Here is an 18,667-nt window from a genome sequence, read left to right as displayed (position 1 = left end):
ATAACCGAAAGAAAACTTAGATTACCGAATTCTAGGCATATTAGACAATTCATAGCGTTTAGTTAAAGTTTGTAATTTTCACAACAGACTCTAACTGATGTTTCTGACGCATCAGCATCTGTAACTTTTGGCGATGAATGTTCCATTTCACAAAAAGCTTCAAACAATATCATTTAAATACAAGTGTGATAGTTGTAACTATCGAGACGATTTTAACCACTAATAACATTTCCCGATTATAACTGATCTAATTGATATATTCCTGTATCATGTCTTCTAGAATATGAATCCTTCATTATAACTGTCCGTCTATTTACTCGTGAATCTATACAATTTATTCTCGAATCTAGAGATGTACTTCAATATATATACAACTATCTAACTTTTCCAGTGAATAATCCATTCTAACTAAAACAATTGAGTCAATCATATAAATTGTATAATAACATTTTTGAATAATTCTTTCTTCTTGTTGTCAAGATATCCCAGACACAAAGTCTATCATAATTCCCTCAGAATACCAACTAAAGATCATCACAAACTGCATTAACTCATACAAAATATGATATCCCATTTTGACTCGTCGACATAATCTGAGATTACCTGGCTAATAGGAATCAATATGTAAGATTAAGCTCGATCTTCCACCGTCTATTCTTTTTTCATTACCTATCCCCTTCATGAAAGCTTTAAATGGGATATATAACAAAATTATTTCAATTATTAACATTGAGGCTTTGAATCATACCGAAGCTGCAACAATTGAATGAATTAAAACCGTAGTGCTTTAATAAGACAAACGTTACAATCCCTATAGATAGAACAATAGCTCAATCATCAATAGTGCATTCCGAAACAAAAGGAGAAAATCAAATGTAGTCTCAATAACAACTAGTGTAGTAATACAACCTCTATAATCTGAGATTTATATTATCGTGCTCACATGATCCAATCAAGAATTATACCTATAATAAATGTACTTATCTCAGGTCAATATATATACCCTTTATAGATGAACGACATTTGATAAAATATACCATAAGAATGATAAGGAAGTCGAGATAAAGAACTCCAAGATATAAAGATCTATTGAATTCCTGAAAATACAACCCATTTTGAATGATAAAGAGATTGATGATACCCCATAGAAATCCAGAAGAAGAATATCGCTCATACGCACTAGAACCAGTTGTGACAACATATACCTCTGCCTAGCATCATGGTTAGCCAGCATTTGCATATGATAAGAATCACATCTAAAGATGAACAATTGCATATGCCTCTAACGATAAAAGAACATATAGAATACCCAGAAAAGATCATTGTAAGATACTCGGTCATAATAGCTACATTCAGATAAATTTACAGTTCAAACATTATGTCACTAACTAATAAAGTCATCGATGATCCCACATTATCCCATTCCACTAAAGAAATCAGTTCAAAAGAAATCCTAGTTAACCAGTTCTTTGGATACCAACCCTGATAAATTCGATTACCAGTAAAGAACTTCTTCCTTACTTGCTAACCAATTCTCGACTCTAACCACATTATTAATCAATTAACTGTTGAGCTCTACGTTTCCCTTTTTGCAGAGTTAGACAACATAAATCTTATAAATTTCGTTGTATAAGACTTTGAGGGTGAATGGGCGGAGGTCATAAAGCCATTAAATGTAATTTTCATATATACACATCAAGCATAAATTCCATTATCAACATAATATTATTAATCTCTACTCTTACCTTTATGAGTTTCTTCTCATCAATAGCAGCTTTTTAATCAGATACTTGAGTATCACTTTCAACATTATCGAAAATAGCTTAGTTGGAAAACATCTTTGTCTAAAAATGAAGCAAATCTCATTAGAGTTAAGGGATATCACATTATTATAGGTTATATAATGGCATATATTTCCAGACTTCATACATGCTATGTTCAGCCAGAGAATCGACTCAACTATAGCTCTGATACCACTAAATGTAACACCTCTAACCCGTATCCGTGCCGAAATAGGGTTACAAAGCATTATTGTAAAAACATAACTTATAATCATTCATTTCTAAACATGTCATAAATTATATCATAGTCCATTCAAACACATGCATATCGTCTCTTATTTGATCCCACGAGGCCATAGAAACACTTTAAAAATGATTTGGGACTAAACTGGAAATATTTAGAACTTATTGGAAAAGGATAAAAAATTTCACACTGCAAGGGTCACATGGCCATGTGGCCAGGCCATGTGACTCACACAGCTGAGACACACATCCATGTCTCAGGCCATGCAACATTCAAAATAGGGACACAAGGTCATGTTCCACCCATGTTCGTGCCCATGTAACTTATTGTCTTAGGTTCCACAGTCAAGCCACACGCCCGTGTGCCAGGCCGTGTAACACTTGATATGGCCTCACACGTCCGTGTGCCAGGCCATGTGCTAGGCCGTGTAACTATCAAAAAGTAACCTTTAAAACCTGCAGGGGACACAAGACCGTGTCGCATGGCCGTGTGTCACACAAGGCTGAGACACACTCCCATGTCTTAAGCCGTGTGGACAAGAAATAGGCCAAATACAAGTCATTTCTTACACCCAATTCAAGCACACACCTACAAGCCGTTTGCACCTTTGACCAAGGCATCAAAAGATACCAAAACATGCACAAAATGACCAATTCATATTACCAAAATCCATTCAACCAATATGTCATATGGGCACCTCAAAAACATACATCAAACACACCTAAACATATGCATATTTAACCATTCATCAACTAACTTGTTTCCACACCAAATCATACCATATTAAATTTATGCCATATGAAAATAACCTTACCACTTGGATCATTTCTCACATGCATCAAAACCGTTTAAATGACACAAATCTATCCATTTCCAAATGGTTCCAATAACCAACATATGTACTTACCATATTTCATATCATGAACCACTATTCAAAATCTTTCCAAAGCATACCATAACTTGACCATGTTGAGGTCAATTCATCACCTACCATTTTAGCAATTCAAACATGCATTAATACATTTTCAAAATAACACATATCAATAAGTCATCAAAAGTACCAAGGTTACATCAACCAAAATGACATATACATGCCAAACTCATCAACTAACATAAACCACAAGTCCATCTATACATGACATTATAACCTTGATCAAGACATTAAAATCTACTAATATAATCGTTGGATAGTGTGATAAATCTCCGACAAGCTTCCAAACTGATCGAGTTTCTGATAATCTGTACAATAAAGAAAAATAACTATGTAAACAATGAATGCTTAGTAGACTTGTATAAACTTTAAACATGACATTTCATTTTAATAATGAACTTTATGGGGTAATTATAAACCTATACCAACATCACAAATTTTATCAAACTTTATAACCATTAACTCATAAATGAGTAAGTTCATCAATATCACATATATTTTTCATTCCTAACATAATAGGATTTTATAAGACTTTGAACCCTTCCAATTACTTATTTTCCGTTGCATTTACTTACCTTAGCTTAAATAACAATATCAATTCACTAATTAGTATATTTGTTCATGAACTAGGTATATTCATCCATAATATATGTAAATTTCTCACATATAAGTATCTCATTCAACTCATCTTTCCATTTTTATCATATTACATTTCAACTATGAACTTACCATTTCATTACCTTTCATCATCGGTTTCATATGCATAACACACAAGACATAAGCATAATGTAACACCCCTAACCCATATCCATCGTTGGAATAGGGTTACAGAGCATTACCAAAATTTAAAGATCAAATACAATTATTTCATATCATTTAAAATCCATGTCAGAAATCAATCATGTTCAATCATTTTGTCCCTTACATGAGCCCTCGAGGCCTAAAGTATGCATTGGAAACAAGTCAGAACTAAACCGGGTACTCAGAGAAATTTTCATAAAATCTCATAATTTTTCTTAGGTGTAGAGGACACACGCCCGTGTGCCCAGGCCATGTAGTTCACACGACCAAAAGACATGCCCATGTTTCAGGCCATGTGGGCATTCGAAATAAGGCACACAGTCGTGCCCCAGCCCGTGTCTGTACTCCTGTAACTCTCTTACTTGGGTCACTCGCCCGTGTGCTAGGCCTGTGGACATGAAGTTTTGTATTAAATAGTTGCACGGGTCACATGGCCAAGTCACACGCCCATGTGCCAGGCCGTGTGATCAATTCTAAGCATTCTGTTTTGAAATTTTAAAATGCATGGGACACACAGCCAAGTCACACGCCTATGTGCTAGGCTGTGTGTCACACACAACTGAGACACACGCTCGTGTCTCTTCCCGTGTAAACAAAATAAGGTCATTTCCAAGCCTTATTTCTCACCCAAACTTGTCTTCTACCTACATTAACACTTAAACACATTCTTAATCCATTATAAAACATTTGGATCAAGCCAAAACCAAGTCTTATGCATATCATATCATCTTATATAATCAAGTATCCATGCTTAACAATTTGATCACTTACATATATATATATTCATATTTGTACCAACTATACCAACTCAAGCCATGTTACAATTTGCCTATTAGTTAATCATCAATCAATTATACTAAAACACATATCAACCATGATAAGGTCATGTACTTATATATATCAAAATGCATCAAACATAAGTCATTCAAATGGCTAATCACAACAAAACATTTACATGCCATCAATGGAAAAATTAACCTATATATGTCATTATACCAAAGTTGATTTAATAAATATACTGAAAAAGGGCGATTGATAGTGTGATGTGGCTCCGACCAGCTTCCAACCTTAACGAACTTTCGGGTTACTTAAAACAGAGGAAAATAAAATAAAGTAAGCATTTAATGCTTAGTAAGTTCGTATAACAAGAAATTATCTTACCCTTTAATTCACATTTAAGGTAAGCTAACTAAACATGCTCAAACAAATTTGGTCAGTTGCCTAAACACATATCCTCATCAAGCATGTTAGTCATGTAATTCATATGAATATCAAGAAACATATATGAGCTCATCAATAATCAATTTTCATATACTTATACTTTTCACATCAAGTATTCATGAAACATGTACAAATCATATACTTGTACTTCAAATATATACTCGTAACAATTCATCTCAGATTCATATTATTCCATGTTAGAACTTTGCTCGTTGAATCATTTAAAATATCGATGGATGCACGTGTAGTACACTCGAAAAGTACAAAACTGTAATCTATCAATTCATATTCGGAAGTGCTCATTAGATAACATAATCGGGAAGCTCTCTCTCAAGCCATATAATGGGAAGCTCATGTGAGCCATGTAACGAGAAGCTTATCTGAGCTGTATAATAAGAAGCCCATAAGAGTCATATTCAGGAAGCTCATGTGAGCCAATGACGGGTAGCTCCGAAGAGCCATTAATCGAGAAGCTCCGAATAGCCATATATCGGGAAGTTCAAGCAAGCCATATCAGGAAGCTCCGAAGAGCCATATATCGAGACACTCTTAAGAGCTGTGATGTGTCCACAACACATGTAGGATCACAATCGATCAGAATGCTGCGAGGAGCTATTAAAGGGGAAGCTCGCAAGAACCATATAACGAGAAGCTCGAGAGGGATAATAATGGGATGCTCTTTCGAGCTGTGGTGTGTTCACAACATATGCAGGACCACAACCAATTCGGGGACCCTGTATCCATCGAATTTCATATATTCAAACGGGACTTAATACTTGTCGGTCATCGTCGGATATGTGATTAATTTCATATACATGGAAATTGTACAAATCACACACAGTAATATTCAATTTAAAACATATAAAATTACAATTTAGTTACACGAACTTACCTCGACAATTGTACGTTGATTTGTTTACTAATCTGACACTTTCTCTTTTCCTCGATCTAATTCTGTATTTTGTCTATCCGGATCTATATGAGTAAATTTAACTCAATTTAATACAATTCATATTCAATTCAATTCAATTCAATTCACATTTTAGGCAAAATTACAATTTTTCCCTTATACTTTTATTTAATTACAATTTCATCCCTAGGTTCAAAAAATGAAATTCATGCAATTTAATCCTTATTCCAAGCCTAGCCAATTTTTACATGTAACATTAACAGTCCATGTATTTCATAAAATTCAAAATTTTACAATGAATTTTACATCTTTAAAATTTAGTCCCTAAATCACAATTTCATCAAAATTCCCTTTAAAAAGTTGTTTATCTATCAACAACCTTTCATTTTCTACCATAAAACTTCATAATTCATGCATACTCATCCATGGACAAACCCTAGTACTTTTGTAACTTTACAAATTAATCCCTGAGATAGCTAAATTAAGCTTTTACGATCTCGAAAACATAAAAATCATTAAAAACGGGGCTTGAATACTCACCTAATTAGCAATATAAGCTTGCCTATTCTTCAAGCTTCAAACTAGGGTTTCCATGTATTTTTATTTGGGAAAGATGATGAAAAAGATGATATTTTGTTATTTAGTCATTTATCATCTTTTATTATTTCCACTTTCCAATTTAGTCCTTTTCTTTATCAAATTTTCCATTGATGACTAATCTTACTTATCCACTAACTCCTCTTACTAGTCTATTTGTCATATAAGGACCTCAAATTTTGAATTTCATAGCTATTTGATACTATAAGCTACTAGAACTCAACTTTTGCATTTTATGCAATTTGATCCTTTTTATCAAGTTAGGCATGAAATTAGTAAAATTTCTTAACGAAATTTTCATACGATATTCTTATCATGCGGTAAACCATGAAATAATTTTAAAAAATTCTTTTGGACTCGAATTTGTGGTCCTAAAGCCACTACTCTGATTTCACCGAAAATGGGCTGTTACATATAACATCAACCATGGCTATGAGCTAGTGCATTTAAACATAGTTCTTTTGAAATAAACTACATGATAAACCATTTCATAAGAAATTACATACTTTAATATTTACCACCCTTTCATGAACATAAGCATATTTCCATTTGGACACTTACCATTTCAATGCATAACTTTGTAAGTAAACATAATACAAACCAACCAATAGCTTGGCACAAGCCTAAGCGTCATCAACAACACATGTTAGTGCATCAATTCATAATTCACTTGAATTAACATAATACAAGTCATTGAACATGGATAACCTCACTTGAAATTATCAATTTTCTGAACATATACATACTTTCATTTAACATTTTCTTTTCATTCATTTTCATAGTTTTCTTGATATAAGTCATTTGAATGCATATTTTTCCTTCCCTTTTCATGGTCGTTGAACCACTTAGAATAATATCGGATACGCGAGAAAGCTCACACAAAGTGTGCTAAACATACGGTCGAAATCATTCCTTTTCATCATTGCTCACTCGAGCCATAAATGGGTCTTTCCACAAAAGCTTACGGTCAGAATGTTGCTACACGATGCCGCTCACACAAGATGATGAGTATCCATAAAAAATTTTGGAACTCAGCCATCGGTAGGACATTCAGGACCAGCACCCTAAACATGGTAATTTGGGTTTGCTCACAAAAGCTGACAATCGGAATGTAAGCTACACAATGCTGCTCACACATGCTAATGAGTATTTGCAACAAATGCGGGACTTCAGCCATCAATAGAACATTTAGGACCAGCAGCTGAAAGATTAAAACCCTAATGACATGTCATTTGTATCTTATATATTCCTAATGTTCAAACGGGGCTCGATAAACGTCGAAATGTCATTGGATTTCCATCGTTTCTATACATGATAATTTGCATCATAACATATATATTGATTCATTTACATTAGAACGACACATTAAACATTTAATTTAATCAACATTTATGTGATTATAGTTCATACGAACTTACCTGACTAAATTGCAAAAATGTCGAAGTACAAGGGCTATTTGGTAATTTTCCATTCTCCTTGATTTTCCACTCGATCTTGATATAAATTAATAATATCATTCAATTTGTTAATTTAGATAGTAAAACAATTTATTTTATGCAATATAGTATTTTACATTTTTACAAAATTACCCCTAACATTTTATTTTTATTCAATTTAGTCCCTAAGCCTAAAACATGCAAATTAACCATTTTTATTGCAAACCCATGCCAACCAAATATTAATAGCATCCATTTCAACCCATTTTTGCAACAATTTCACTTCAAGTCCTTGAACTATTTCTATTTTAACAATTTAGCCCCTAATCAACAAATCCATCAAAAATCACTTAACAAAATCCTTTATATACTAACCAAAACTTAAAATTCATCATTTAACATAAAAAGTCAAAAAGAGTCAGCAATGGAAACATTAAAAATCTTTAACAATTTCAAAAAAGAAGGTACAGACTAGCTGGACCTAGTTGCAACGATCTCAAAAATATAAAAATTATTAGTTTAACACCCCTTAACCGAGACCATTGTCAGAGTCGAGCACGAGGCGTTATCTGACTTAATTTACTAGTTCAGAGCATAAAAATTTACTTTTAAAATTAATGTCAATATTCACAACAAAATTGTCCACCTGCGCGACTGTCACTAATTTAATTATAACTCGAGTTATGAAACTCGAAATTTAGATCCATAAATTTTTCCTGAAACTAGACTCATATATATTCTTACCATAAAATTCAGAATTTTTGTTTTAGGTAATTAGTACGGTTTATTCATTAAAGACTCCCCTATTTCACTGTCCGATGATTCTGACCACCACTCACTAAAAATCAATTATCTTAATGTACAGACTTCATATGGTGCTTTTTCTTGTTTCTATTGAAATAGACTCACTAAGAATTCTATACATATAAATTATAACTCATAATTCTTTCTGTACAATTTTTAATGATTTTCTAAAGTCAGAACAGAGGGCTTCAAAAACAATTTTGACCCTGTCTCACTAAAATTCAAATATCTCATAATATAAAATTCATTTTCTTACACCGTTTCTTTTATGTAAAAATAAACTCGATAAGATTTAACTCTATATCACATTCACTTTATAATTCCATTTATACTATTTTTTGTGATTTTTCAAAATCACATCATTGCTGCTGTCCAAAAATTATTCCATTGCAAATTTTTACTATTTTATAGTTTCTTTGTATTAACTACCATTTAAGCATACATAGCACCAAAACATGTTCTTAACTAGCCATTTCAATAGCTAATTTTTAGCCATATCATATAAACATATTCAAAATGACTAAGTCACTATACATGCCATAACTTTACACGTTTTGAAATCACATAATACTGAGATGTTTGTTGATAGTGTGAGACGAACTCCGACGTCCTGGTAATCCCCGAACTGACTTGGCAATACTATAAAAATAAGGAAAATAAAGAAATTAAGCATAAAGCTTAGTAATTTTACAAGTAAATAAATAACAACATTTATCATAAACCATCATACTCATAAATTTTCATCAAGCACTAGAATCTTTACTTTCTTCTTTACTTACTCACTTACTTGTTTACTTACTTGCTTGCTTAAATAACTCACGATTATAACTTACTCTTCACTTACTGAAATTATTTTTCTCAACTGATAATAAAGATATTCTCAATCCTTTATAACTCACCTAAATCTAGTTATAATGCTTTTGCTTGAACTTTCGTGTAACTTAATTCATTTTCTAGCCCGTTGAATCACTTGGAATACTAAGGATACTCGGGTCTCTTGTCTGAATATAACATGCCAAAGCTATTTCCCAGACATAGTCTTACATGGGATGTTTCCTTTACTGCCAATGCCATATCCCAGATATGGTCTTACATAGGAGTTCTCATATCGGTGCCCATGCCATGTCCCAGACATGGTCTTACGGGGGACCTCTCATCTCGGTGCCAACGCCATGTCCCAAACATGGTCTTATATGATACCTCTCATAATCTCAATGATGCTAATGTCATGTCCCAAACATGGTCTTACATGGGATCTCTTTACCCAAATGTCATGACATTTGTATCCAATACATTCCCAATGTTTCAATGGGGCTTGTATCACTAATTCTCTGTCATCTCATACTTGAGTCAACATTAAATAATTTCATGAAGTAAATACATGATTGCTGGAAAATAAAAATATTAATAATAATTATTTAAATATTTTATTTATTTATCGTAAACTTACCTCGGTACAAAATTTGACCAAATCTAGCAATTTAGTCTTCAATCTTTTTCTTTCCCCGGTCTAACTCCAGATTTCGTTCTTCTTGTTCTATAATAGAAAATTTAGCTTATTTAATATTCACATTTATCAAAACTGTCCTTGAATTAAACTTTGGAAAAATGACAATTTTGCCCCTAAACTTTTACATATTTACACTTTTGTCCCAAAGCTCGAAAATTAAACTTCATCTCTTATTCTTATGTTTTATGACATGCTGAACATTTTTCCGTTCTATGGCAACATCAAATTCTCACTCTAACACTTACTTATAAATATTAGGTATTTTTACTTATTATGTTGTTTTACTCGTTTTCACTTAAAATCGCTTAGCAAAAGTTGTTTAACATAATTTCAAGCTTCATATTCTATCATAAAACATCATAATAAACACATTTCACCTATGGCTATTTTTCCAAATATAAACTCTAGGTTAAATTATTGCTAGAATAAGCTAAATTAAGTTATCGAAACTCTAAACACGTAAAAAAAACATTAAAAAAGGGGATTGGAATCACTTACTATGGAGCTTGGAAGCTTGAAAACCCTAACTATGGCTTCCCCCTTGTAAAATTCGGCCCTAGCTTGAAGATGGACAAAAATTGGCTTTTAATTTTGTTTTTAATTCATTTTAATAACTAAATGACTTGGAAACATGCCTAACCATGTCCATTTTTGTCTACCAACTGAACCAATGGTCTAATTACCATAAAGGACCTTAAATTTAAAATTTCATACCAATTGGACACCTCTAACATATAGAACTCAACTTTTGCACTTTTTACAATTTAGTCTTTTTTACTAAATTGAGTGCCCAAACGTCGAACTTTTCGAATGAAATTTTCACAAAATCATTCTGTGAAATCGTAGACCATAAAAATATAATAAAAATAAATTTTATCACGTCAAATTTGTGGTCCCAAAACCACTATTTCAACTAGGCCCAAAATCGGGATGTTACAATTAGAAACGGGCCAAAAATCACATACCAAATTAGCTTGTGAACCATTTTTTCTTCTTACAATTCGGTGAAGAAGACATGAAAATGACGATAATAACTTTTGTTTTTATTTAATTTGATTTAATTTATCAAATTATCATTTTAACCTTGGTTAATAATTAAATAAAACATTAAATCCATGCCCATATTTGTCTGCTAACTTCTTAAATGGTTTAGCTACCATTAAGTCCCTTTACCATTACTTATTAAGCCACTTAATCACTCAAACCTAATAGTGATCAAATTTTACATCCTTTACAATTTAGTTCATTTTAATTAATTAACTATCTAAACATTAAAATTTCTTAACAAAATTTTAATACAACCTTAATAACACTCCATAAGTATTTATAAAAATATTTATGGTTGGGTTTATAGAAACGATGTCCCGATACGTCATTTTCTAAAACCACTTGACTTTATGGTCTTACCACTTAAACTTAATTAATCATTTATATCACATAAATTACCAAATCAAAAACCTTTTTAAAACCATATTTGACTCGTAAATATTAAATAATAATATTTACGAACTTACTCGTTGGACTTGTGGCCCCGAAACCACTGTTTTCGACACCATTAAAAAATGGGCTATTACAGTGGTGTGGCACTCTGTATTCGGGCATGGCGACCAAGCTGGGTATAGGGTGTTACATTGCAACACCAAGGTTTGGGTGTCACAATAGTGGAGCCTAACAAGGAAAAATTTCGAAGGGCAATTTTCTCTCCATTAAGCCTTAGGTCAAAGTTTAAGTAATGACATAATTGTCATTGTTAGGTTAAATTAGAAAAGACTATAAAGACTACTTTATAAGTCTTTTTGGAGATTTAGAAAAGAAGGGTAAACAATTAGACTTTTACTTATCATATTTTTTTAGATTAGATTTTCTCTTTTTTTTTATTTTCTTATTCTTTTACTTATCACCTATTCTAAATCAATTATGCATATTTCTCTACTCAGTGTTCGTACATTGTGTCGCGATCAAGTTGTTGATGTCGTCGTCGAGAACCGTAATGATGATATTGTGTAGTCAAGTTAATTGCTCTTAAGACAATATTAATTGAAAGACGAGATAATTAAATAAAAACTCTACAATCTAACTAAAATATAAAAGCCTAATATTCTAAAAAAAAAACTAGATTAAAGCCTAAAATGAAATCCTACAATTTGACTAGATGTAAAAATCTCTAAAAAAAAAAACTCCTAAAATAATTCTAAAACACAAATTAACTTGAAAAGTAACCAAACAACTGAAAATCTAACATACTAGCAACTCAAAATCCCAAGAACAGAAGTAAAAATCAAAACATATATACTAAAAGTCAATTTTTTATTTGATGTAGTAATTATTATGATAATATATAATAAAAATACCGTACATAAAATTTGTATTTAAATATTATTTATTTATACCAAAATATATAAGGTGATACTAAAATATATTTTGGTATACAAATTTCTAAAATACAATACATAAAAATAATATATAATGAAGTATATTTAATTTTGTATCCCAAAGTACAATATATTTTGGTATATAAAATTTCTAACTAAATATCAATACGCACTATTTTTGTTTGTGTGTGTTCCCCACCCCTCAAATTTATCTTCAAATTATTTTTTCTCCTATTGTGGCCTTGGTATACAAAAATTTTTATCATGATGCTAATAATTTTAACGTGATATCAATATTTCTAACGCAGTATCAAATTTTTAATCGAGTATCAAAATTTCTCTGTGTATCTTGTTAAATATATTGATATCTAACAGGTATTTAATTAAAAAATTTGCATCAATTAAAAATTTTCATATCATGTTAAAAATATCGATATTTGTTAAAAATTTTAGTATTGCATTGATATAGCTTAAAAATTTTGGTATCACGTAGAGATATTGGTATTGTTTAAAAAATTTAATAACACATTAAAAAATTTTGTATGAAATTAAAAATTTTGGTTTAAGTTAAAAGTATTGCTTTAGAAATTTTAACATCTATTAAAAATTTTAAATTATTGATATTGCGTTGATATCGTATTAGAAAGTTTAATATTAATTTATAATCGGTTAATTTGATCAAACTTTTCTAAGTTTTTTAAGCGTAAAGTGGAAAGCATACACTTAATTTTAATTGAAAAAAAATAAAGAAAGGCAGAAATAGGAGTCACTAAGTAAAAAGAAGAAAAAAAATCAACTAAATATTCGTGGAATCCAATAAGGTTTTCAGCTTGGCACATGCGATTGTCACATATTATGTTTTTTTGACATGACAGGATGTTAATCAAGCGATCCACTAAGTTTGTTTTTTCTTGGATGGTTTTCCACGTGGAGTCTCTTAAACTTCAAATCGTGGTTCTAATTCACTACAGATAAGACCGGAGCCAAGAAAAGGGAGACTTATTAGTTACAAGAGAATTCCAACTTGTAGTGATAAGAAAGTTACGGCTCAAATCTTGATTTACAAAGAGATTTTATGTTTGAATTCTCTACATTTAAATAATCTCAAAAACAAACGCATACACAAAATTTACAGGTACTTCATACGATTGTGTTGAGAATTACTAGCAGAGGTTATAGAAGTTATCGGTACGATTAAAGAATGGGACAAAGCTTTGATATGGCATAGAATGTTCGAAGACTTTTTAGAGATTAAGAGAGTTTATATAAAGAAGTTTGATTTAGATTTTCTAGGGAGTGCTAGACTAAGATATGAATTAATGGTACTTAACCTTCTTATTAAAAATTAGTTGTAAAGTCTTCAAAGGCTTAAAAATTTTAAATAAATTTAGAAGTGATATGTTGACAGTCTAATAAAAAAAGTATATAAGAATTTCATAGTTGATATGTTGATAGACTAACATAAATCTTTTTTTTAATAAAGTGTTGATTTGATTAAATTAACTAGTTAGATATATCAAAATTAACTTGATAATACCGAATAGAATATATTCAATTCCATTTATTAAAATGTAATGTTGTTTGAAGCGAATCGGACTGATCGATTGGATCAGTTGAATCAAAAATCGAACTAGAATACTATCTAAAAAGTGGCTTTGAACTAACTAAAATATCGATTGAACCGAAATTTTTGAATTTTTTTATTTTTAATATTTTTTATTCTAACCGATAAGACCCACAAACTAGTTACATAATCTATTCAACTACCAATCCAATTTTTAAAGCATCGATCCCTAAAATGTTGGGACTAAAATGCAGTTTATCAAGAACTGTATAAAGAAAAAAAGTACAAGATAAATGTAAAATTAATGCTTTTTTAAATAATTAATCAACAGCCTAACAATCTCTTTATTTAATTGCAAGACAGGGAAGTTTGGATTCAAACAGTAATAACCCAACTCCCAAATTTTTAAAAAAGAAAAAAATCAACAGTCACGCATATCAACTAGAATGAGGCTAGAAAATAAAAGAACTAACCCATAAATAATCCATGCAACCACAAATTTGAAGTCAATAATTCTTCAAAAGTGGAGCAACTTCAATTAATTTGTTCGACTATGGCCATCAGATGTTGGACGAACTTATTAATACACTCATCAGAGCTCCCACCTTCACTGATTGCTTTCTTAGCCAATTCCTTCCATTTGTTAGCGTTACTCTTGATATCTTTGCCTCTCTCCCCTTCCATTACTTCCTTCAAGCACTTAATTAGTTCCTCTCGCCTCACAACTCCTTCCTCATCCTCTTTGGCCCTCACTCCAATCCCCCAAATCTCCTCCACAAACTTGGCATCCGTCAATTGATCAGCCCATTTGGGCACACCCACCATTGGCACGCCAAGGCTTAGCCCTTCAAGGGTTGAGTTCCACCCACAATGTGTCACAAAGCAGCCTACGGCTGGATGTGCCAGCATTTCTAGTTGGTTGCACCATGTCACCACCATGCCCTTTTCTTTATTTGATTCTAGGAACCATTTGGGCAGTTTTTTCTGTTCCGTCTCTCTGACGATCCACAGGTAATGCAAATTGCTTTCCTCTAAGGCACGAGCAATCTCTTCCGTTTCTTCCTCTGTTAATGAAACCATGCTTCCAAATGAAATATAGACAACGGATTGAGATGGCTTTGTTTCTAGCCATTCCATGCACTCTTCGCTAAGTGGCTTCCATAAACTTGAACCGTAACCTCTGTCACCTTTGATCCTTTCATCTAGGTAAGCAGATGGTACCATAGGCCCAATCAACTTCGCTTGCCAGAGCTCTGACACGCCTTTTGCTTCCTACAATAACATATAACTAAAAATATCAGTGCATATTTAAAAAACTGTGAAAAAATAATGAAAATGGAATCAATTAAACTTTGACCAATGGTAATATGATTGTTGAACTGGCAGCATCATGATGATGGTAATTCTACTTATGGTCAGCAAGGGCAACACCAAGGGGACAGGCAGGGGACATAAAATGGGAAATTTTTTAACACCTCTATATGGTAAATTTACACTTTAGCTCCCAAAAATAATAAAATTGTAATTTAGTCCTTATAAAAGCAGCAAAATTATAAACTAATACAATGACGTTTTATCTCTCATAAAATCTATAATATAACTTTAGCCCGTCAGAAAAAAAATTTTCTGGCTTGCCGGAGATGGCTAGTACTAATATTGATCTAAACATACCTTTCCTTCCAAGTCTTCAAAGGTGTTATCGAAAACCCAATCAGCTTCATTCAAATTCGAATACTGACTCAATTTCATGGCCAAGTAAGCAGGGTAGCTATCTGGAAACCGAAGAAAAGTGGGCAGGTCACGGAAATTCAATGGAGGAAGTCCTGGTAACATTAAGGGTTTGCTTTCAGGGGTCAGCGGCAGAGCAAGCCGGCCATGATGGATGCGAGAAAAGATGCTACACACAGCGGCAGAGTTGGTAAAGAAAGAAGCTCCATAAATCCCATGCTGCTTTGCCACATCAAGAGCCCATGGCAGAAACGAGTCATACACCACACAGGTAACAGAGGTGCTAGAGTCTTTAAACTTTTGGATGAGTTGCGACAGCGATCGGGACCCTTCTTCCTTGAATGACTTAAGGTAAAAGTCTACATTTCCAGCTTGAGAAAAGCCACCTTCATCGAATCCATCAGATATAGGTTCGACCCCAATGTGAGCTGCACATATGGAATTGAATGTGTAGTGGGTGGTGGCTAGTGTTGCCTTGACACCTTTAGAGGCTAAACGTTTAGCAAATTGGAGAAGAGGGTTGATGTGGCCTTGGCTTGGGTATGGCAGAAGTATCACGTGCCCTTTGAACTGCTTGTGTTCCATTTGCTTTTTCTTCTCTTTTGTTAAAGCGTCTCTGTGTGCTTAATTGAAGGCTGATTGCTAGCTAGGGTGTCCTCTTATAGGCCAGAGGAAGAGAAATCTAAAATTGGTTTAAGGTGTGAAGACAGGCACTTGACAGCAATAGAAATGAACGGCGAAAGCAATATTGGTACGTCTTTCATTCTGTGGTGTAAAATACGTGTTTGAGGTTCCTACACTCGCACGTGATTTCTATGTGTGAAAATATAATGATATTTTATAAGTGAAGTTATCTTAGGTTAATTCTTTATTGCTTAAAAAAAACACTTCACTCTAAAAGTATTTTTGGAAGTTTTTTATTACTTTTAAAAAATACTTCTCACTCCAAAAATATTTTTGGAAGAAAAACTGTGCAAAACAAATTGTTTTTTATTGAAATTTTTAGTTTTTCAGAAGTGTTTTTGAAAAACACTTCTGGAGAGGAGAAGTTAAAAATTTTAATTTTTCCTCTCCCAAAAGTACTTTTGCTGGTTAATTATTTTTTCACCCCTCCAATAACATAGTACTTTCCTTTTTTTTTCTTGGTGCTTAATTATAAATGTGTTAAAATCATTAATTAAAAATAAAAAATATTTTTAAAATACTAATTATAAATATTTAATGGTTATATTCAAATATTTAAAATATAGTTTAAATATTCTAATTAAATTTTATAAATAATTAATATTTATTACTTAAAAATATTTAAATTTTATATTTCATATATTAAAATATTAGCAACAAGTTATAATAATTTTTTTATATTCTTACTAAAATATAATAATATTAACTAAATTAAAAATTATTTAAATGCATATTTGTTACTTGATAATAACATGTCTAAAAAGAACATTTTATTTTTCAAAAGTACTTTTTGACAGCAATGCTAAACACTCAAATTTTAAACCAAACTTTTCAAAAGCATTATTCCAAAACACTTTTCAAAAGCACATTTTAAAAGCATTGCCAAACTAGCCCTAAGAATCTCTTTCGAAACGGAAAGTGCAAAAATTTCTTTTGGACAAATTAAATTATCCCTCACGAGTCAAAATAAAAATTTTATTTAAATACAGATTCATTTACATTAATTTAAATTTTAAATATAAATAATACATTTATATAAGGAATATATTTATACATTATCTATATCAATGAATTATGAAATATAACAATTGAATCTTTAAAATATTAATCATATAAAAAATTATAAAATTATATAAAACCACTAGTGTAATTGAATCTCTCCCTATTTATAAAATAAATTATATCTATGCAATGAAATAAAAAAGATCTTATCTATGAATTTTTAAATCCGATTATTTTAAATAGCATTTTTAATTCTTTTATATATAAATTTATGAAAAGAAAATATATTATTATAATAATATTTATTATTTTTAAAATATAATTTTTAAATATTTTCTTATTCATTTTAATAATCAGTTAATTTGAGATATCAACTTATCGTAATTATAACAGAATAGATGCAATAATTTTAAAAAATGTTTTTTGTTCTACAAGATATATTTATATAAAAATTAAAAGGAAATGTATATCATTAATATCTTTTTAATATAATAATTATATTTACTCTATTTTTCTAATCTCGCCTATTGAATTCGATTATATATAGTAGAATAGGGTCCATTTGATTGTTGTAAAATTGTCAACTAAAATTTTATATTTTCAGTAGTTTTATTTTTTAAATATGTTTGACAACCTTAAATTAAAATTAATTGATAGATTTTTTATTATAGAAAAATGTGATAAATGATAAATAAATAAAGACTTACTTATCACTTAATTGAAAACATGTTTAATTTTTTTTAATTTTTTAGACTATATTATCCTTTAAACATTCTTTGCTCTCAATTTTCCTTTTTTTTGGAAAACAAGAAAAGTTACAATCAATTAAATTATACTTAAAAGGGATTAGCTATGAGCATATGTACCGCTTCTTCTCTATTAAAAGTATTTTAGCCATTTGATATGTTTTTGCGTTTTCTTCTCTAAGGATGTATTCAAGTGCCCAATCTTCGATATTCCTCAAAAGATGATGAATGCGCCTGATTATCGTTGACTTCTAGGGTGTTGAATCCAGAATTTGGATAGCTTCAATTATTAGAATTGTAAAATAAATCTAAAATAAAACTGTAAACTAGGATCTG

At 31.2% G+C, this 18,667-nt stretch overlaps 1 protein-coding gene across 1 annotated transcript; it reads right to left on the bottom strand.

Annotated features, from left to right (window-relative positions):
• Positions 1-14,467: 14,467 nt before the first annotated feature.
• On the bottom strand, positions 14,468-16,690 carry LOC107922512 (UDP-glycosyltransferase 74B1). Its single transcript, XM_016852592.2, has 2 exons — positions 15,843-16,690; positions 14,468-15,443 (listed from the first exon to the last, which is right to left on the bottom strand). Exons 1-2 carry the CDS (start codon positions 16,482-16,484, stop codon positions 14,706-14,708), a joined length of 1,380 nt encoding a protein of 459 aa, XP_016708081.1. The 5' UTR covers positions 16,485-16,690; the 3' UTR covers positions 14,468-14,705.
• Between the last annotated feature and the right edge of the window lie 1,977 nt (positions 16,691-18,667).

The sequence above is a fragment of the Gossypium hirsutum genome, chromosome D01 (genome assembly GCF_007990345.1).
Source record: "Gossypium hirsutum isolate 1008001.06 chromosome D01, Gossypium_hirsutum_v2.1, whole genome shotgun sequence".
In the NCBI taxonomy this organism is placed as follows: domain Eukaryota; kingdom Viridiplantae; phylum Streptophyta; class Magnoliopsida; order Malvales; family Malvaceae; genus Gossypium; species Gossypium hirsutum.
This window is presented reverse-complemented; position numbering and strand designations above follow the sequence as displayed.

What these genes read in the sequence shown, in the direction of transcription:
- LOC107922512 (XM_016852592.2), bottom strand. Translation starts at nt 16,484, where the DNA reads ATGGAACACAAGCAGTTCAAAGGGCACGTGATACTTCTGCCATACCCA. An exon ending in TTGAAGACTTGGAAGGAAAG is followed by an intron (nt 15,444 to 15,842) that starts GTATGTTTAGAT and finishes ATGTTATTGTAG; the next exon opens with GAAGCAAAAGGCGTGTCAGA.